The sequence below is a fragment of the Leopardus geoffroyi genome, chromosome C1 (assembly GCF_018350155.1).
Source record: "Leopardus geoffroyi isolate Oge1 chromosome C1, O.geoffroyi_Oge1_pat1.0, whole genome shotgun sequence".
In the NCBI taxonomy this organism is placed as follows: Eukaryota; Metazoa; Chordata; class Mammalia; order Carnivora; family Felidae; genus Leopardus; species Leopardus geoffroyi.
In genome coordinates, this window is record NC_059328.1 from 221,735,162 (window position 1) to 221,756,021 (window position 20,860).

Below are 20,860 nucleotides of genomic sequence, written 5' to 3' on the forward strand. Positions count from 1 at the left end.
ACCCAGGAGGGCACAGCCATGGGGTCTCCTGCACACAGTGGGCAGGGAAGCTATGGACTGGCCATAGCAGCACAAAATCCCAAAGCCCCAGAAACAGGGAGAGAACCTCCTTCTTCTCATAGTATCCCTGGCACCCTTTCCTGACAAGGCAGCTTGTAAAAGAGAAATATCTACAGGGACCTGCCCCCGTGTCACAAAGCAAGGCAAAGAAGGGTAGATCTGGAGAGAATAGCAGTAAATGGATACCTGGCTCACCCGTGTTAACAGGTTCAAATTTGGTAATTTTAAGTTGTCCTGTTTCCTTGAGTAATTCAAGAGAAACCATTGTAGAAAGAGCTAAGGTAGCAGTGGATCCATTGATAAGTAGGCTCTCGCGTTATGTCCATGTCTTATGGTAGAGATAATTTACGTGCAAGGTGATCTCCTCAGTCTAAGAACACTGAATGCGTGGGGATACATGTCTCCTTCCAGGACATACGATCCCCTCTGTGATCAGCAGAAGTGGCAGTTACATCTTTCGGCGCTCAGATTTAACACAAGTCCTTGTGGCTTTCCATGCAGTTTGGAGGAGTTCTCTGGTGCACAGCATTTTAGGGAGATGTGAGAACCTAAGACTTGAAAGTGTGCCAGAGTGGGAATGAAATGCCTATCAAAAATGTTGGTGACCTTTCAAAGAATCTAGAATGAATGTAGCTACAGTTTCCTGTGAGCACTCAAGATTATATTCATTGTACAACATAATATTATAAAAGGAAATTTGACATTGATGTAATTATTAGACAAGAAAATGTTTTAAGTAATGAAACAGTAGAGATATGAGTTGTATAATAGGAGTAGGCATCTGGATAGATGGGTGGAGGAGTTATAATTTGGCAAATGAACTGTAAATGGGCATGTGAAACAAGTTGAAGGACTAAATCAAGCTTTTTCCAGAATTTTCCCACAGTGCTTAAGACAAAGAATAAAGAAGTACTTTGTGAGCTGAGGTTTTGTAGCCCATTTCCATCCAGACAAAATCTTTAATGGTACTTTTGTCTATGCAAATTTCTAACAATATGCTTTATGTCTAAGCTTGGAGAAGAACTTGAATACTGTGGCCAACTGGAAGATGGGAACACCAAACAGCATTTTTGGTTTTTAATCTATATTTTGTATGTTACATTTTTAATGCTGTTTCTTCTCCAGTCTAGGGTTTGAAACAGTTCTAATTTGGGTGGCTGCTTGCCTCAGTGGGAAATGGGTTGTGAAGACCATTTTTCTTCCATTGCGAGTATCTGTCCATGAGGCCCGTGTTTTCAGTGTCTGTAGAGCCTAGCCCCTTATGTCGTTCAGAGAGAGTCTGGTTTCCTTTGCTACTTCGGGAATATGCAGTGGGCATGGGTCCTGTAGTCCACCTGATGGTGCATTTCTGGATTTTTAGGAGCAGATGATGCTCACACCAAGCTTTATTGCTTTGCCTCTCCATGATTCATGTTGCATTAATATTTGTGTATGGTGTGAGGTGGGAGTCGATGTTCATCTTTTTTCGCATATGGTCGTTCACTTCCCTTGGCTCCAGTTGTTGAAAAGACCACCCTTCCTACACTGAATTACACTCGTGTCTTTTCTTTAAGTTAAATGAGTGTGCGTATAGGGGTCTCTCTCTGGGCTCTTGCACACTCCACAGGTCGGTTTTTGCACCAATAGCATACTATCTTAATTACTACTGCTTTAGAATAAGTCTTTTTTTTTAAAGTTTTTATTTGTTTTGAGATGGGGAGAGAGAGAGAGAGAGCAGCAGGGGAGAGAGAGAGAGAGAGCGAGCGAGCAGCAGGGGTGAGAGAGAGACTCCCAAGCAGGCTCCATGCTGTCAGCACAGAGGCCAACACAGGGCTCAATCCCATAAGCCACAAACTGCGAGATCATGACCTGAGCAGAAATCAGACACCTGACTGACTCTGCCACCGAGGTGCCCCAGAATAAGTCTTGATATCTGGCAATGTAAGTCCTCCAACTATCCTCTTCTCTAAAGTTGTCTTCACTTTCCAGGCTTTGGTATTTATATTGTTTTTTAATCTGCTTTATCAATTTCTTTTTTTTTCTTTAATGCTTATTTATTTTTGAGAGAGATAGAAAAGTCGGGGAGGAGCAGAGAGAGGGAGACACAGAATCCGAAGCAGGCTCCAGGCTCCGAGCTATCAGGCCAGAGCCTGATGCTGGGCTTGAACCCACCAACTGTGATATCATGACTTTAGCCGAAGTCAGACACCCAACCAACTGAGCCACCCAGGTGCCTTAAAAATTAACACCTTGTGATGTGAGCTATACTGTTTTCTCCCTGAGTGTTTTTTTTTTTTTTAATTTTTTTTTTCAACGTTTATTTATTTTTGGGACAGAGAGAGACAGAGCATGAACGGGGGAGGGGCAGAGAGAGAGGGAGACACAGAATCGGAAACAGGCTCCAGGCTCCGAGCCATCAGCCCAGAGCCCGACGCGGGGCTCGAACTCCCGGACCGCGAGATCGTGACCTGGCTGAAGTCGGACGCCCAACCGACTGCGCCACCCAGGCGCCCCTCCCTGAGTGTTTTTGACTTTATAGTAATTTCGTTTTGTTTTCCTTTCCTTTCCCCTTTCCCCTTTCCCCTTTCCCCGATTATATTTTTTAAGTAAGCTCTCTGCCCAGCATGGAGTCACATGCTCTCCCAAAGGAGCTGGCCAGGCGCCTGCACAGCAGTTTCGTCTCACGCAGGCGTTTCTGGTTTGATGTCCCAGTTTCTGAAGCCCCTCTCACAGCTCTTAGCTTCTGGAGTGTCCTGACCATGGCCTTCTCTCCACCCAGAGAATGAAACAAAACGGCCTCATTGCCAGGACCTGGATGGGTGCATGTTGTTGTGTTTGGGTATTTTACTCATCTTGAAATTATTACGTGAGGTAAGCGTACAACCTTATTTTTTCCAGATGGATACTAAGTAGTTTTTATTGAGTAATCTGCTTTCCTCCCACTTGATTGACTTGAAACATCACTTTTATCAGACACTCCAATACCTTATATGTCTGGGTATATTTCTTCACCTCCTAATCTGTTCTAGTTACTTTGTGTAGACATGTACCAGTACCAAACATTTTAATTACTGTGGTTTGAATGTCTGCTAAGGCTAGTCCTCCCCTATTTTTCTTTTTCATTGGCATGCTTGCACTTAAAAAAAAAAAAAAATACCAGCTGTAGAATCAGTCTGTCAGGTCCATCAAAGAATCCTTTTGCTCTTTTTATTGGGACCATGTGGAATCCGTGGCTTACTTCAGTGAGCACTGACGCCCCTTTGCAGGCGTTCGTGTGCCCTGCACCTCTCCACGCTCCTTCTGTGTCCCCCTTTCTGTCTCATCGCAGTGGTTTTAAATTTTCTCCATGAAGCTTTCTTTTGTTAAGCTTACTCCAAAATACTTCAGCTCTTTCGTGACTGTTACAAATGTGGTTGATTCCTTCCTTTCTGTCCTGAGGATGGTGGCTAATTGTGTGTAGGGGAACGCAGCTTAGATGCATGCACGGTATTTTCCCCCATCACCTGACTCAGTCCCATCTCTTCGTAACAGTTTTCTGGTTGATGTTCTCAGGTTTTCAAAGTGAATTATCGTTTCTACAAATAATGATCGTTTTGCTTCCTTTCTGATTTTTTACGTCTCATTTCTTTGTTTTGATGTCAGTGTCACATAGTAGCTATTTAGTGTACTGCTGAGAGTGGCCTCCCCCTCTTGTTCAAGAATCACTTTCTTCCTGTTCTATGGGCTCCTGGGTGGCAGCTGACTCGATTTCGGCTCAGGTCATGATCTCAGGTCCGTAAGTTTGAGCCCCATGTCAAGGTCTGTGCTGACAGCTCAGAGCCTGGAGCCTGCTTCAAATTCTGTGTTTCCCTCTCTCTCTGCCCCTCCCCTGCTCATGCTCTGCCACTCTCTCTCTCTGAAAAATAAAATAAACATTTAGGGGCACCTGGGTGGCTCAGTCGGGTTTAAGCATCCGACTTCGGCTCAGGTCACGATCTCGCGGTCCGTGAGTTCGAGCCCCACGTCTGTGCTGACTGCTCAGAGCCTGGAGCCTGTTTCAGATTCTGTGTCTCCCTCTCTCTCTGACCCTCCCCCGTTCATGCTCTGTCTCTCCTCTGTCTCAAAAATAAATAAACTTTAAAAAAAATAAAATAAAAAATAAAAATAAAATAAACATTTAAAAGAAGAGTACATTTATCTTGATGATTACTCAGAAATGTATGGAATTGTTGAATCCTTACATTGTACAGCTGAGAATAATATAATGACACTATATGTTAATTATACTTCAATTGCAAAAGTAAAGGAAACTAGAAAAATACCAAAAAAAAAGATGAAATATGGCCCCTGCAAAAAAAAAAAAAAAAAAAAAAAAAACGCAGGGGAGAGGCATAGAGAGAGGGAGACATAGAATGCAAAGCAGGCTCCAGGCTCTGAGCTGTCAGCACAGAGCCTGACGCGGGGCTTGAACTCACGGACCTGAGATCATGACCGGAGCTGAAGTTGGACGTTTAACCGACTGAGCCACCCCCAGGTGTCCCAACATTAAAATTACCACTTACTATTTTTTTGCTGAATATAGGATAGTTGACTTGCAAAAGCTTTTTTACTTTGGTAAAATTTACTCCAATACAGGAGTTAAACACACATATATATACACGTACGCATATGTGTGTATGGATATATGTGTATCCATGTGTGTGTCCGTACATATGTATATGCGTGTATATTAGTACAGAAACCTGTGTAATGAAGTGTAGTTTTATGCCCAGATTTAAAAACCCTGTTCTGGATTTGGACGCTGGTGCATCATGGATGTGTGCCTGTGTGTCTGCACACTTGATACATGTTGGCATCCCTCGGTTCGGCAGGCCTCCTGGGACAAGCCAGGGCTTCACTGCCCGTGGGTGGAGGGCTTGGATGGGGCTGTTAATCCCAGCATCGCCCCTTACCGCGTGGGGTGACCAGGCAGTTGAGAAGGGAGAGGGGAGGACTGGAGCAGCAGAGCAGTTGTGGACATTCTGGGCCTGTCAGTGGCGCATCTGCCACATGGCTGGGCCTCGAGATTCAAGATGGATGATGCAGTCTCTGACCCTGTAGTAGTAGGAATGCACCCAAACAAGTAAATGTGGGAACGACAGCGCCACAAGCACCGTGCTGGAGAGAAGCACCAAGTGATGTGGCGGTTATGTGGAGCCAAATGCAATTAAGGGGACCTTCCCCATGAGGCAACTAACTCACCAGGTTCTCAAGGGTCTGCTCGAGGCCACCAGAGGGAGAGGGGGTCTCCCTGTGAGGGAGCAGCCAGGTGTCCAAGTCGCCCCCGAATGGGCAAGGCCAGGCCTTGTGGGGCCCATGTGCACACACCTTTGGGGCCTTCCTCGTCCTCCTGTGGAGCCCCCCACCCCGCAACAGCCCTGCAGTCCCGGGGGAGGGGACACAGCTGTGGGAGAGCTTCCTGGGGAGGAGTGCTGAGTGTGAGAGGAGTTGCAGCAGACCCCATGATTTCTGACCAGCTCACCACTGAGGGGATTGGACCGCACGTCAGGCTGCAGAGCCTGTTGTGGGTGCGTTCTCCCAACAGCACGGCCGGCACGCGAGCCCTCACCGTGATCCTTGTCAGACGTGATCTTGTGGTACTTCGTCCAGAACATTTGCTCTTCCTTTCTCTACGGATGGCGTTGTCTGCATCCCTTTGCGGCTGTGACTCGCTGCATGCCGCTTTGTCACCACAGAGGGCAGCTATTTCCGTCTTCCCATAAGAATGCTCGCTTTACAGGCGTCTGTGGGGCTCAGGCGGTTCAGCTGCTGACTCTTGATTTTGGCTCAGGTCATGATCCCACGGTTCGTGAGTTCGAGCCCCTGCATCAGGCTCTGCACAGAGCCTGCTTAGGATTCTCTCTCCCCCTCTCTCTCGACCCCTCCCCCACTTGCGCTCTCTTTCTCTTTCTCTCAAAATAAACTTAAAAAAAGAGAAAAGGGGCGCCTGGGTGGCTCAGTCAGTTAAGCATCCGACTTCGGCTCAGGTCACGATCTCACTGTCTGTGAGTTCAAGCCCCGCGTCGGGCTCTGTGCTGACTGCTCAGAACCTGGAGCCTGTTTCAGATTCTGTGTCTCCCTCTCTCACCCTCCCCCGTTCATGCTCTGTCTCTCCCTGTCTCAAATATAAATAAAACGTTAAAAAAAAATTTTTTTTTTTTAAAAAGAGAAAAGAGTGCTCACATTAGGAGCACAGCCACTTCTTGGGCACACAGTAAAAAGTCCAGTGTTTAAACTCACGGAAACTACCGTCCTGGGGAGCCATGGAGATCTGCCTCTCCTCCCCCTGCAGATGTTATCTTTGCAGTGCGAAAATGACATGCCCGCTGATGAAAACTGAGACATCGCAGAAGTTAGAAAATAAGGTAAAAGTGAAGGCCCTGGTCCCTGTCCCCCACCCCCCATTCAGTCCAGAGCGGTGATTTCCTCTCAGGATGGAGCCTTCCAGACTTCTTCAGTTAAGGTAAATGCAGCAGGCACATTTTATGAAGTGGGCTTCTGTCATGTACACTGGATAGGAAGGGAACCCTTTTTTCTTCATGACTGAACTGTAGTCTTGGACTTCATTCCACGCTGGTACAGAGTCCTAAGGGCTGTGACAACGGAGGTACCGTCGTTCGTGTCATCAGTTCTCTGTTGGGTTTGTCCTTGCATCTTTAGCTCTGTGCAGTTGTGTGAGAATATCTGTAGGAGAAAGTTCTAGAAGGGGAATTGCTGGAGCAAAGGTGTATGTGTACACTTTAAGTTTTGGAGGTGTTTTCAGACCCCCCCGGAGGATGGGACGAACTGGAGTTCTCCCAGTAGTGCGCAGACATGGCTCCCTTCCCCCAGCCACACTACCCCCTGCTCCCAGCCCTCTGAGATGGACAAGAAGTGGTGTCTCACTGTTTCATTTCATTATTAGAGGGCTTGAGTACATTTCTATGTGCCTAAAAGCCATTTGTATTTCTTTACCCAATTCATGAGAGCAATGTGAGAGAGAAATCGCTTGTTTTAGTATGATTCTGGATGGTGACTTTGTTCGCTGTTTCTCTGTTCAGAAGTTTTTCACCTTTAATTAATCGAGTCTGTCTGCCTTTGTGTGGTACTTAGGAACACTTTACTTAACCCCAAAACTGGAGAAATATTTTCCTGCTTTGTTCTGTTCTTTAGTCCATAGGAGTTTATTTTTGTGGCCAGTGCAGACCAGGGAGCTAACTTCACGTTTCATCTGAATGGAGGGCCGATCGTCCCACCTCTAGTCTGAGCAGTGCGAGGTCTCCTCGCTAATGTTATTACCGAATAATCAAGCATTCACTGGGGTCTCAGGCAAACATGGAGTATGAGACCCACCTCTGTAGTAAATACCAAGTCGATAAAGTGTTCAGTGAGGCTAAGAATGGGTTCTGTCATCTAACGTTGCCAAGAAAAATAGCTAAAGATGCACCTGAGAAGGTAAGAGTGAAGGGGTTGTCTGGCTTCACTTTGGTGTCCGTTTCTGAGCACTAAGGGCCTTAGAAGAAGGCAGAGTGCAGCAAGGAGTTAGGAGGATGGATTTTACGTGCGGAAGCCACATCTTGCCACGCTGTTTCATGAACCCGGGTTGTTGGAAGGCACCTCATTCTCCTGTGCTCCCCTCCCTGCCTCTCACAGCCTAAGCGCGATGGCCAGACGCTGCTGACTGAGGTGTGGAGGCGCCTGAACCTGACGGAGTGTGACTACTTCGGGCTGGAGTTTCAGCACCCCCGGGCCTACTGGGTACGTGCTCTTGCCTCACTCTCGCAGACGGGCTGTGGGTACGTGGTGGGTGCTGGCGATGCACGTGGCCATGGCAAGCCTCGGAGGACCTGTGGCAGCAATGGGAGCACGGAACCTGATCACAGGGCTGTTACTGGGGCTGTCCCGTGGAAATACGGAGTACACGTGCCTGTTAGCTAGGCTGAGTTCCCATCCTCCCTGAATTTGTTCTCCCTGCCAGTACGTGTGCCAAGGAGATCCAGAAACTCCCTCTAGTACATCTGTTTGGTGATCATTTTTAGCAAACTGTGCTACTAAATTGTTTATCCTTTTTGTTACTTGATAGATGAGCCTTAAAAAGTGTGGAGCTTTGATGTTTATAGGTGGAACTGTTTTAAAACCCAAAATCAACCTGTTCATTCAATAAGTATGTCAACGTTAGAGTTCCACCCACCCCTTCGTGTAGTGATGCTCTTGCCATTGTTGTTTACAAGTGCAGCATGCACCACATAGTTGTTTGGCCTTAACAGATGCCCCCCCCCCAAAATAATTATTGGTACCTGTTCTGTGCATAGCAACAGCAGCGTGCTGTGGCCTCGTGGTGGGGTCCCATACAGTGTGGCATCTTGGCCTCCTGCCACACTTCTCGAAGCAGGTGCTCCTATACTCTCCCAGGTGTCTTTTTTTTTTTTTTTTAATATTTATTTATTTTTGAGAGAGAGAGAGAGAGAATTAGCAGGAGAGGGGCAGAGAGAGTTGGAGACACAGAATCCAAAGCAGATTCCAGGCTCTGAGCTGTCAGCACAGAACCCAACACAGGGCTCGAACTCACAGACCGTAAGATCATGACCCAGGCTGAAGTCAGACATTCAACTGACTGAGCCACCCAGACACCCCACTCCCAGGTGTTTTATCAGCATTAGACTGGTGTGTGAGCGGAGAACCAAAATAGGCCCGCCTTAAATATCTCTCTTAATTATAAACAGTTCTGTATTTTATAACATACTTATTAAATAGAGAAATCATTGAACACATCTGATCTCTTTTCTTAAATTCTCTTTAGATTTGGCTCGAACCTATGAAGCCCATCACTAGGCAAATACGGAGTAAGTCCTTTTTTTAAAGTCTTTAAAAATTCTGTTCATTTTAGATGCTTTTGTTCTTGACTGTTCAAATTGAAGGTATGTTCAGATGTTCATTGTCACTGGATAGCAGCAAGGTGATCGATAACAGTACTTGAACTTGAAAGTCATTTCACTACTTAGTCTTATCCTGTGTTAGCTGGGGGTGGGCAGTAATTTAACTCCCTTCATTCTCAGATGTGGCAGTAACAGGATATGTTCTTTGATAGCACTTTAATTTTGGACCAATATGCAAAGACAAATATCGTACGATTTCATTCATATGTGGAATTTAAGAAACAAAACAGATGAACATATGGGAGGGGAAGGAGAGAGGGGAAACAAACCACAAGAGACTCTTAATGACAGAGAACAAACTGAGGGCTGATGGAGGGAAATGGGTGGGGGACGGGTATTAAGGAGGGCACTTGTGATGAGCACTGGGTGTCATATGTAAGTGATGAATCACTGGGTTCTACTCTGGAAACCAATACTACACTGTATGTTAACTAATTTGAATTTAAACAAAAAAATAAGAAGGCAGTTTCTCTCTGAGTTATGAAAAGACATTGAGGTTCAATTAGCATTTGTAGTTTTTTTAACAATTTTTTTTTCTAGAGAGAACATGCATGACTGGGGAGAGGGGTAGAGAGAGAAGGAGAGAATCTTAAGCAGGCTCCATGCTCCACACAGAGCCCAACACAGGGCTCGATCCCATGACCCTGTGGTCGTGACCCAAGCCAAAATCAAGAGTTAGATGCTCAACCGACTGAGCCACTCAGGCACCCCCCTTTTTTTTTAAACAATTTTTAAAATTTTATTTTTTGTGATTTTTTTTTTCTGAGTATAGTTGACACACAGTTTACATTTTTAATAAAATAGTTCATACTATTTTGTAATTTTAAACATTATTTTTGTTAGTCTCTATTAAATTTGTTAAATTGAGGCGCATAGTGATGCCTGTTAATAATTATGTAACGCACAGGGTCCTTTCTAGGGGTCCAGATTCACCTGCAACGTTTTTAGTCCCGAATGGGAGAGAAGGGCATGCACCAGTAGCTTCATCAGTCGCTGGTGACGTCAGGCCGTGTGGGGCATCATCACATTTAGCAAAACAGCTCCTCTTTCCTTTTTGGTGAAAATTACATGGGTGTGTTACTATAAAATTTCAGTAAAGCTAAGATACTCAGGTGAGCTAATAATACCTTGTGCTTTTTCTTTACAGCAGTCATATTGTTTTGGTTCAGTATAGTGAGCGATGGTGACATTTTTCTTTCACTAAAGTGTACAAAGATCTCAAAAAATAGTGGGAGTGACCTAATATTTGTGAAGTTTAAAATGTTTCTTTTCATAGGGCCAAAGAACGCATTGCTTCGTCTAGCAGTCAAATTTTTCCCACCTGATCCGGGTCAGTTGCAGGAAGAATATACAAGGTAAAGAGCCCCTACTAAGCCACAGCTGCTGTCAGCGGGATCTAGAATTCACCTGTATCTCCAGCAGCGCCTGGCTCATCAAGTGCTCAGGCTCTATTCAAAGAATGAATGAATACATCTTCATTCACCTAAAAGGTGAACAGTATACACATAAAAGGTGTGGTCAGTGTCTAGTATTAAAAGAAGCATTTAACTCTTGCACAAACACAAATGCCAGCGGAGCTTGGAAGAGTGTTTATGGTGCAAACTGGGGACAAAGGTGGGGGGACTAACACGTGGTAGTGTGCTGTTGAACTGATAGCCTCCTGCTGACACAGATTTACGCATGTGCATAAAGTTGTCAGGAGCCTAGCCCGTATGCCCAAAATACTCTCAAGTGGGAGAAATGTTGAGTTTGAGAGTCCTTATGAATATATGAGCAGAAGTATTTTAGGTGATTTCTTTTGTTATCACTCTCTCGAATTCGAGATTGATTCTTCGTAGAAATGATTTGAAGAAAATGTTTACAGTTGCTTCATCTGGCCACAGATTATGGAATTTATTTTCCTTGTGTTTTATGTACCAATTCAAAACCCAAGATCAGATATAAGATAAAAGAGAACTGTGATATCATTGTGGTGGTACCAGCCTTTCTGAGCAAAAAAATGTATTTATACCTGCATCATGGGCATCTTATGAATCTCTCTTTAGAAGGTTCTTACAGAACTCTGTAACATCACAGAATCCCAGGTTGTCAGCTGCAGGGAGATGTAGAGATCCCATTAGCCCAGCCGCTCACTTTGTGGGTAAGGAAACAACCCCAAGGGCAGCAAAAATGTTGTTATGAGTGAATACAGAGCTCATCTTCTTAGCATATTAAGTACCTGGCATTTCCCAAAAAAGTCCTCTTTGAGGGAATAACAGGTAACGGAAGGTGTTACCTAACTGGGTCCAAGCCAACGTTATGCAGAAGGTGCTTCTTTTATTTATTTAAAAAAAAAAAAAAAGCAGTTTATTATAAAAGAAGAAAATCTTCAGAATACAGCTACATGGAATAAAAAGCAAGTGTTCCCCTTCACTCCCTGCCCACTGCGCTGTCCCCAGAAGTAGTTACACTTGAGGAGTGTCTTCCAGACGAATTCACAGCAAACGTATAAATGGAGCCAGGTCTTTAAAGAAATGGTAATTTACAAAGCAGTATCACACTATGCGCCCAGAACTGTGGGTTGGATGGCTTGTTTGGTCTTGTTTTGTTATCCACGTGTCCGTCTTTGTGCGTATAGTGCATGTGCCTGTATCTGCTTTACTAAATTATTCTTACATTAGTGCATACTTAGATCATTTCCAATTTTTCTCTGGTATATTGCTGCAAACAAACAGCCTTGCCCACACATCTTTGTAAGCTCTAGAAAATATCTCTCCTGAAAAGTTTCATAAAAGTGAAATTGCTAAGTTAAAGCGTAGCCACATTTAAAATTTAAGAGAATACAGTAAATTTTAACAGCTCACTCAGGTATAAATGGCAGCAAGGGCAGAGAGAGTTTGTCTTGTCCATCGTAGCTCCAGCTCCAGAAATAGTACCTGGAACATGGTACAAGCTCAGTGATTATTTGTCGGTGGAATAAATGTGCATGTGAGCATATTAATACTGCCTTCTCTAGCTACATTCAGGAGTGCCTGTTTCTCAGATCCTAGCCAAGGCTGAATATCATCGATCTGTCTCAAACTTCCATAGCCACATTTTAAGCTCTATCTGAATCGGATGTTGCTGATTCTTTCACAACAGAGTCATTAAGTGCAGTTGTGTGTGTGACAGAAGTGACCTGAACTTGTGAGCTTGCCCTTGAAGGTGCGGTAGGGTCCGGGAGGCGAGCGTCTGAGTGCTCTCGTGTGTGCGGTGACTCTGCCCACGGAGCTGCCGCCTGCGACTTCGCCTCTTTGTCACCGTCTGCTCTGGTGGCCCTGGTCACCGCTGTTTACGGGTGCTGTCCTGCGACGGAGATGCGGGGGGTCTGCTCTAGAGCCTTCGGAGCTGACATTTGTGCTGTTTGAACTCCCTTCTAGGTACTTGTTTGCCTTGCAACTTAAGAGAGACCTCCTGGAGGAGCGTCTGCCCTGTGCGGACACCACGGCGGCCCTGCTGGCATCCCACCTTCTGCAGTGTTAGTGTCCCCAGCCGCGGGCGGAGGCGCATACGGTGTCCTAGGTGCCTGGCCCTCAGGACCGCCAGCACCTGATGTACCTGCAGTTAATGAATGTGGTGAAAGAACAGGCCTTTGATTTGAGTATTTTCTCCAATAAGCTGAAGATTAACATCTACAGAGTGGAAGTCCTTGAGGCAGACAGTCTCCACCAAGAAAGGAAGGCTCCGGGCCAAGATCTGCAGCCACACGAGTCCTTTCCGAACGTCTCTCCTTTGTGTCTTCCCGCATTTTCCCCATAAATGTCTTGCGTCTGGGAGCCAAGTGGCAGCCCTGACCCTCAGCACCCCTGGAAAGAGACCTCCCTGGGGTGACCGTCACAGCCCCTCTGGTGATAAGTCAGTCATCAAACCCTGAGGGAAGAGAACACATTTCTCAGTATGTCACACAGCAAGAGGTAGCTCAGAAGAGCGGGAAAATTTATATTGTAGGAAGAGGTTCCGAAAAACGGGTGTGTGTCTTGCTGGGGCTTTACAAAGCCCTCCCCTGACAGGGTAGGACGAAGGAAATGCTGCTTCTGGACTAGAGTCCCTGACAAAGAAGTGATGTTTCTGAAATTTGAGCACAGAAAGTAGAATGTAGAAAGTGTGGGGGATCATAGGAACGGCTAAGTACGGGGGTTAGTTTGTGGTTTGCCGGGTCCCCTCCCCTCCCCCACACACACCTTGTACAAATAGCAAATTTCATCACTAGGGGCCTTGCTGTCACTTGTTGATACAAGTTTTCAAAGTGACTTCGTTGTTTTTTATTGGGTTTGAGGTCTTCTCAGAGAGACAGCTGGCTTTCCGGTGCCAATGTGGTGTGATAACCTGTCGAGCCGTCGCCCTGCCCTTGGACATACGCTGCGTCCACTGCGGGAACCTGCAGAGACAGGGCCACCCGCTGCAGCGTGACTCTGAGCCAGGACGTCTGGCTGTAGGAGACGAGACAGAGCAGCTGCTGACAGCATGGTGGGGTCTGAGGCTCGGATACCGCAGCCGACCTGGGGCCCGCCTGCTCGGGGGCTGTGCCCTGCTCATGGGCGGCCGTGTCTTATGTGGACACAGCACACCCTCAAGTGTGGCACAGTGCAAGCGACGTTTCTGTGAACTTGAGATGGTCTCAAAACAAAAAAGATGTATATTGTTTAAGATTATTGGGCTTTAACTACAATTCTTGAAACATTAGTGGCCTCTCAAGCTTCATTAAATTAGAAAGAGACATTGTTCCTCAAGAATTTGAGAGGCCCTGAAGGAAAAAATGATTTAAAATACATTGTCCTGAAACAAACAAGATACATATTCCTGGTCACAACAGTCTTGAGACTACAGACAAATAAAGCGAGGTTTAAAACACAGAAAACTCAGGATAAACTGGCGACTGAGTGTCAGCCTCCCTGGGGTCACTCACCAGCATCTTTGTTCTTCAAAACTCAGGAAAAAACTTCTTTACCTGCCTTTATATTTGCCTTTAGTAGCTTAAGATGTGTGGGAAAGTAAAATACAAAATCTTGTTCGTAAAGTAAAAATATTTATATATTCTTTTATTACAGATTTAGGATAATTTTTTTCTTTTAATTCATGCATTTGCATGTACAAATGCTTGTATTTTTATTTATTTGAGAATTAGAATTACTGACTGTTGTTCTCTCACTTCAGCTGAAATAGGCGATTATGATGAAACCCTGGATCGAGAGCACCTTAAAGTGAATGAGTACCTGCCCAGTCAGGAGCGTTCTCTTGAGAAGATTCTAGAATTCCACCGGAAGCACACGTGAGTCTGTCAGAGTCAGCCGCTGGCACCCTGTCCCTACACTATAATGATGAAATAGTGTATTTAAGTAACGGGAGCCACCACTAAGGCTTCTGCAAGACTGACTAAAGTGACCGCCGTCCACTCCCTGGGAGGGCACAGTCTCACTGCTTTAGAAAGGCCGGAAGGGACGTCAGGGCCCTGGTGAGAGTGACCAGAGGGCAGAGCGTCAGGGGCAGCCATGGGGTCCCACCACATGCATGACACTCTTAATGGTGAGAAGCGTGCGGCCCTCCTGTGAGGTGGGGTAGGGCTGGCGGGCCTGCTCTTTGACTGACTTGACGCTGGTACGTCCTTTCAGGTTGAAGAGAGGTGCAGGAGGGAGGGCCAGGGCTGAGGGCCGGGGGGGAGTTAGCTGTGATATTGAACTCCCCAAAAGGAGAGGGGACAGGGGAGAAGCCTTGCCCTTGAGAAGGTGGACCAAGATGCTCACCTGGAGGACCTTACCCCGGCAAGACTGTGTGCTTCTCATGCGTTTTGCCACTCACGGCACTTGGGGAGCTCCTCTTGTGTGCCTGGCATCGGGACGGGCAGTGGATACACGAGTATATTGTTGTGCACTATGGTGTGCAAGCTGAGGGCAGACAGAGCGGCCAGGGTGAGAAGGGTGAGTGGCCGGGCTGCTTGGGCCAGCAGGCATCTCTAAGGAATTGGCCACGTAGGGTTGGTGAAGGGGGAGTGCCAGGCGAAGGCAGCAGCCTGGGAGGGTCCAGGAGACCCAGCATGGTGCCCGCAGTTGCACCTGAATTTCTGGCTTGGCTGGTGGGGCGAGTAATAGTGCCTGCTGCTCACAGGAGGCTGTGTGACTCCACTGTCATGGTAAGACCAAGCAAAGGCCCCAGCCCCCTCTCGGTGCACGGTTGGGGGCACCTCTTAGTGTCAGGGTTCAGCACACTGGGGCAGAGGAACAAAGGGTCATCTCCCAGCGCCAGTCCCCAGGGAGATGATCGCCTGCTTGGGATTTGTTCCTGGAGTTGGCGTGGGGCACTACAGGGTCAAGGGTCCCACCAAGGCATCGGTGCCAGCAGGTGCATGGGTCTGGGATGCGGGCAGAGTGTTGTCAACACGTAGGGCACATCAAGCTGTGCAGGTCACCCAGGGAAGAGAGGGTAGACACAGATGGGAGAGCAGGGCCCAGGACAGCCTCCTGAAGACTGGCCTTGAAGGGAGGAGTGAGAAAGGGGCTCCGCCAAAGGCCGTGAGAACAAGGCAGGGTGTGTGGGGGTCTCAGGCTCTGAGGGACGGGTACATCAGGAAAGGGTTGAGGCTCCCCACCGGGCCCGGCGAGTGTGGACACAGGTATGTGTGTCAGGTGATGGAATGGTGCAGGTCTATGAGCAGTCACTTTGAGAGCCGCGTGGGAGGGCGCCCGTGCTCACATGTTCATGAGCTTGCACGTGTGTGCGTGTTTGTGCGTCTTAGGGGTGTGTCTCAAGGTGGCTGCTTTAAAAATTTGTGAAAGCCAGTTAAAGAGAAATCAGGTGTTGTGCTTGACACAGGACTAAACCTGGGTTCTTTCCAACAGAGTGCCGCCATCCCTGAGCTCAGCTGTCTCTTGGTACTCACGATCTTTTTCTTTTCTTTCTGTCAGATATTTAGGGGGCGCCTGGGTGGCTCAGTTGGTTAAGCATCCAACTTTGGCTCAATTCATAATCTCATGGTTCGGGTCCTGGGTTGGAGCCCTGCATCGGGCTCCGTGCTGACAGCTTGGAGCCTGGATCCTGCTTCAGATTCTGTATCTCCCTCTCTCTCTGCCCCTCCCCCACTCTCGCGCACATGCTTGCTCGCTTGCTCTCTCTCTCTCTCAAAAATAAACATTAAGGTATCTATTGTTCAGTAATCTCTACACGCAAGGTGGGATTCGAACTCATAACCCTAAGGTCAAGAGTTGCACACTCCTCTGAGCCAGCCAGGTGCCCCTCTCGTGGTTCTGATGTGCTAACTTTGTCCTCCACGGTCATCAGATATTTACTGCACTTTTATTTCTTTTAATCATTTTTTATGTAGGATTTTTAGAGACGATGTGGTACTTTCATTTTAATCAAGATCTAGTTCTTACATAGTTATTTATAATTATCTCTTCCTTGACCCACTGGAAACACCCTTGTAATCACCCTTCAAGAGGATATTGAAGAAGTGGTTTTTTTACTTTTGTCACAGTTCTTTTGGATCTTTGACATTGAAGAAAAAACATTTGAAAACTGGTGTCTTAGTCCTTCGCGGCTGCTATAACAGAACACCCCGAGCCAGGCAGCTTGGGGACCACAGACTTCTGGAGTTGGGGGTCAGACATGGAGGCACTGGTAGATTCGGGTGTGGAGAGGGCCTGCTTCCTGCGGCACGGATGGCATCTTCTCACACGTCCTCATGGGCGGGAGGGGCCGAGAGCTCCCCGGAGCTTCTGTTAGGGCATTCTTGCTCGTGAATCCCCCACCCAGGCCCTCCCAAAGACTCCCCTCCAAATACCATCACCCCAGAGGTTAGGCTGAAGCATCTGAATTTTGGAGGACACAGACATTCACTCTGGAACGTTCCACCCTCCACAGTTCATGTCCTTCTCACATGCAAAGTACATTCATTCCACCCCAGCAGCCCAAAAGCCTTCACTGCTCTAACACCAACACTAAGTCCTCTGATTCCGTGGCCTTACCTGAATCTCATCTTGATGAGATCTGGCTGAGACTCCAGGTATGGTTTGCCTGAGGCACAGTCTCCTCTCGCTGTAAAACCAAAGTACTGTGGTAGGGGATAGGCGCAGGGTGCACATTTCCCTTCCAAAGGGAGGGACTAGAGGGAAGAAAAGGGTGCCGGGTCTCAGGCAAGTCCAGAACCTAGTGGAGCAAATGACATTAAACCTTAAGGCTCAGGGATAATCCTCTTTGGCTCCGTGCCCTGCCCTCCAGGCCTACCATACTCCTCAAGTATACCCTCCCGCGGCCCCAGGCAGCCCTGGCCTTGGAAACCTGAGCAAGGGCCAGTCGTGTTCCCAACCCCCACGCTCTTCCACCGTGGCCTGTGATGGGAGAGGCAGCCCTGATCCAGACTGCCTTTGGGACCTCCTTCCCCCGTCCTCATTTCCATTGCGGTGGCCAGTCCATACTGATCTCCTGCTCAGCCTCTTAGCCACACCTCGGTGTTCTTGTTTTCTGCAATATGGGCAGGCTGAGCACTTTCCACGTCTTAAAATTCTGCTTCCTTTTTGCTTAAACTTCCATGTCTCGGGCATCTCTCTCCTCCTGCATTGCTATCAGCAGTCAGAGGAGCCCAGCCATACCTTCATCACTTTGCTTAGAAATCTCTTCGGCCACGGGTGCCAGGAGGGCTTGCTCAGTTAAGCATCCCACTCGATTTCGGCTCAGGTCATGATCTCATTGTTCTTGAGATCGCGCCTGCATCAGGCTCTCCACAAAACACTAGGACACAAAAGTAACTCAGCCAGGTGTTGGGCCACTTTATAAAAAGGATCGCCTTTTCTCCTACTTCCAATGACATATTCCTCACTTCTGAGACCTCGCCAGAATGATCTTTACCACCCTCGTGTCTACCAAATTTTGTTCACGAAGGCTTAGGGCTTCTCTGAGAAGAAAGGCTTTTTCTCTGCTCTCTTTTCCTTCTTAGCCCTTACCAGAATCTCCCTTAGCATCCCTAACCCTAGCCTCCCCTCAGAACTCCTCCAGCTTCCGCCCAGTGCCCCGTTCCAAGACAGAAGCATTGGGACACCATGGAAAATGGTTGTCACACCCTGGGTGTTCCTGCTTGATGATGATTTATCAAATACAAGCTGATAGTCGGGTGTCCATATCAGACTCAGAGAATGGAAGTTTTAGTCTAAGAATAGAAACTGTGGGAAGGGCTGTTCCTTAAAGATCCAGAAGCTCAGACATGTGGGAGTGAGAGGAAGGGTTGTTGATGGAGAACCCCACATGCAGGGCTCAGGCCTTGTGTAGGGGTTCTCCTAACCAGGACTCTGTCTGTCCCCTTCGCCCAGCTGTGCCCTCCCTGAGCGGCAGCCTCCTGGAGGCTGGTCAGTGTGACATGGGCCATGGTCCCTGCCCAGGTCACTGCCCTGGGAGCAGGACTGTGGACTGTGCACTTGGGAAACATGGTTTTATTCCGTTTCATAATTTTATCCTTATAAAAGTATACTCTCTCGGTTAGAATTGTACATTACGAAAACGGTTTTTTTAAGTATGAAATGGGTTTCATGAGATACCGGTGTTATCTGTGGTTTCCCTGCGTTTTGTACCTGTCTCTGCGTACCGTGTTTGCATGTCACCTCCTCAGTATTAAGAACAAATTACAAGGCTGAGCACCTCAGCTCATTTTGTGCATACAAAGAAAACATTCTACCCATCAGGAAGTGGATCACAGGATAAAAGGAAATGGACAGTTTCTTTGGCCTGTGTGTGCTCTGCTGCACTTCTAGTGGGTAAATACACTCACAAAAGCAATCCATTCTCTCAAAAAGCCTCCTGTGTAGGTTTGTTTCATTCTGCTTTGTTTTCCTGATCAGTTTTGTTACACACCTTGGCTCTTTTAGAAATCAAGTTGTTGGGACGCCTGGGTGGCGCAGTCGGTTAAGCGTCCGACTTCAGCCAGGTCACGATCTCGCGGTCCGTGAGTTCGAGCCCCGCGTCGGGCTCTGGGCTGATGGCTCAGAGCCTGGAGCCTGTTTCTGATTCTGTGTCTCCCTCTCTCTCTGCCCCTCCCCCGTTCATGCTCTGTCTCACTCTGTCCCAAAAATAAATAAACGTTGAAAAAAAAAAATTAAAAAAAAAAAAAAAAAAAAAGAAATCAAGTTGTTTTCAGTGCTGTGATCATGCCGTCCTTTGTCATAGGGGCCAGACGCCTGCTGAGTCGGATTTCCAGGTGCTCGAAATTGCCCGGAAGTTGGAAATGTATGGCATCCGTTTTCACGCCGCTTCTGACAGGGAGGGGACCAAAATTAACCTGGCCGTTTCCCACATGGGTGTCCTCGTGTTCCAGGTAGGGAGAGGGCAGGGGTGTGCGAGGACTGGGTGGGGGCTGATTTTACACATATTGGTAAATTTTCGTTCTGATGCTGAAGGTCTTGGACTGGTCGGAGGAACCTAGCGTGCCTGTCTCATCCCGCGGAGCACTTCTCTCCCTGTCCTTGCTGTCACAGAGCCCTCTGCCCCCCAGGGCACACAGTCAAATGCCACCATTCTAATGCTGAGCCACAGTTCATGTCCATAGAACCTTCAACAGAAACACTGGCTCTTCCACGCTTCAGGCATGGACCTGCTGCAGGTCTGGGTGTGCCGCTCTGTGAGGTGTCATTTCAGTACGTGAAAGAGACTGGAAAGTATCAGAGTCTGTTGCACGTGATAAGCGTCAGTACAGCCTTCAGGAACTTGTGTATTAGTTATGTATGGATATGTAATTAGTGACATAAAATGGCCACTAAGTTCTGCCTGCAGTCACACCTGTGTGTGCTTGGGTTTTTGCTGTGGAAGCCTCCGAAGCAGAGGAACACAGACCCTTTGTGCCTGGACATGGTGGAGGGCTCCCTGCATCCTCTCACTCGGGCTCAGTGGCCCAGGTACATGCAGCCGGCCTGCAGAGACCTGCTCATTGCTGACCGCCATGGAAGGTTGCATCCTGGGACTCCAGGGAGTCCACTCTGTGGGCTCTTTTTTTTTTTTTTTTTTTTTTAAGTTTATTTATTTATTTTGAGGGGGTGGGTGGAGAGACAGAGAGAGAGAATCCCAAGCAGGCTCTGCACTGCCAGCACAGAGCCTGCCCGACGAGGGGCTTGATCTCATGAACCGTGAGATCATGATCTGAGCCGCAATCAAGAGTCAGACACTTAACCGACTGAGCCACCCAGGCGCCCCATCTGTGGGCTCTTTTTAACCTGTGTTTGCCTAAAATGGCTTGTCTAGTCCAGGCCTCTGTAGTCAAGCTACACTTGCTTTCTTTCCCTTTCCTTTTTTAACCTAGCCATCAAATTTCAATTGCCTACTGGGAAAAAAATTAATTTGTAAACAGAACGCTAATTGTGTTATATCGTACACTGACTGACAGGCAATGATCGTGTCAGGCACACCCAGTGAGTGGTGGACCCATGACCTCCCACACCTGCTCACTCAGATGACAGTTCTACCATCATGCGTGATGAAAATCACATCCATCCGAACCCAGCCGGTGTCATTTTCCAGAAAAGGATAACTCATTTGTAACTGGAAGAAGTTAAAACCAGAAATTAGAGTCTTCAAATTAACCACGTTAGATGGAATTCACTATTACTCTCTCAATTGTTGATGCAGGGGCACCCCGTGGTGACAGGCCTGCGTCCCTACTCCAGCCCACAGAGAGCCTCCTCTTTTAAAGACTTTCATTTGGAAATACTTTCAAACTTAGAGAAAAACTGTAAAGAATTAGAACAGCACATTGAGCCCCCACTGGCCCTTTGCCCAGATTGACGCGCTCCAGCATTTCTCACCTGTGCTTTATGGTTTGTGCTTCCCCCAGCACACATTCTCCTCCCCCAACTCTCTACATGCACACGCACATGTGCACCTGCAGATGGTTTTTCTGA

At 47.3% G+C, this 20,860-nt stretch overlaps 1 protein-coding gene across 6 annotated transcripts in view; it reads left to right on the plus strand.

Annotated features, from left to right (window-relative positions):
- Positions 1-20,860, plus strand: part of FARP2 (FERM, ARH/RhoGEF and pleckstrin domain protein 2) — a 107,985-nt gene that overhangs the window by 38,677 nt on the left and 48,448 nt on the right. For all 6 annotated transcript variants that reach the window (XM_045482021.1, XM_045482018.1, XM_045482022.1 and 3 more), the window contains exons 3-8: positions 7,690-7,794; positions 8,837-8,879; positions 10,249-10,327; positions 12,371-12,468; positions 14,145-14,259; positions 19,137-19,284. In XM_045482021.1, the coding sequence (XP_045337977.1) occupies positions 7,690-7,794; positions 8,837-8,879; positions 10,249-10,327; positions 12,371-12,468; positions 14,145-14,259; positions 19,137-19,284 (588 nt within the window). The remainder of the gene's footprint in view (positions 1-7,689; positions 7,795-8,836; positions 8,880-10,248; positions 10,328-12,370; positions 12,469-14,144; positions 14,260-19,136; positions 19,285-20,860) is intronic.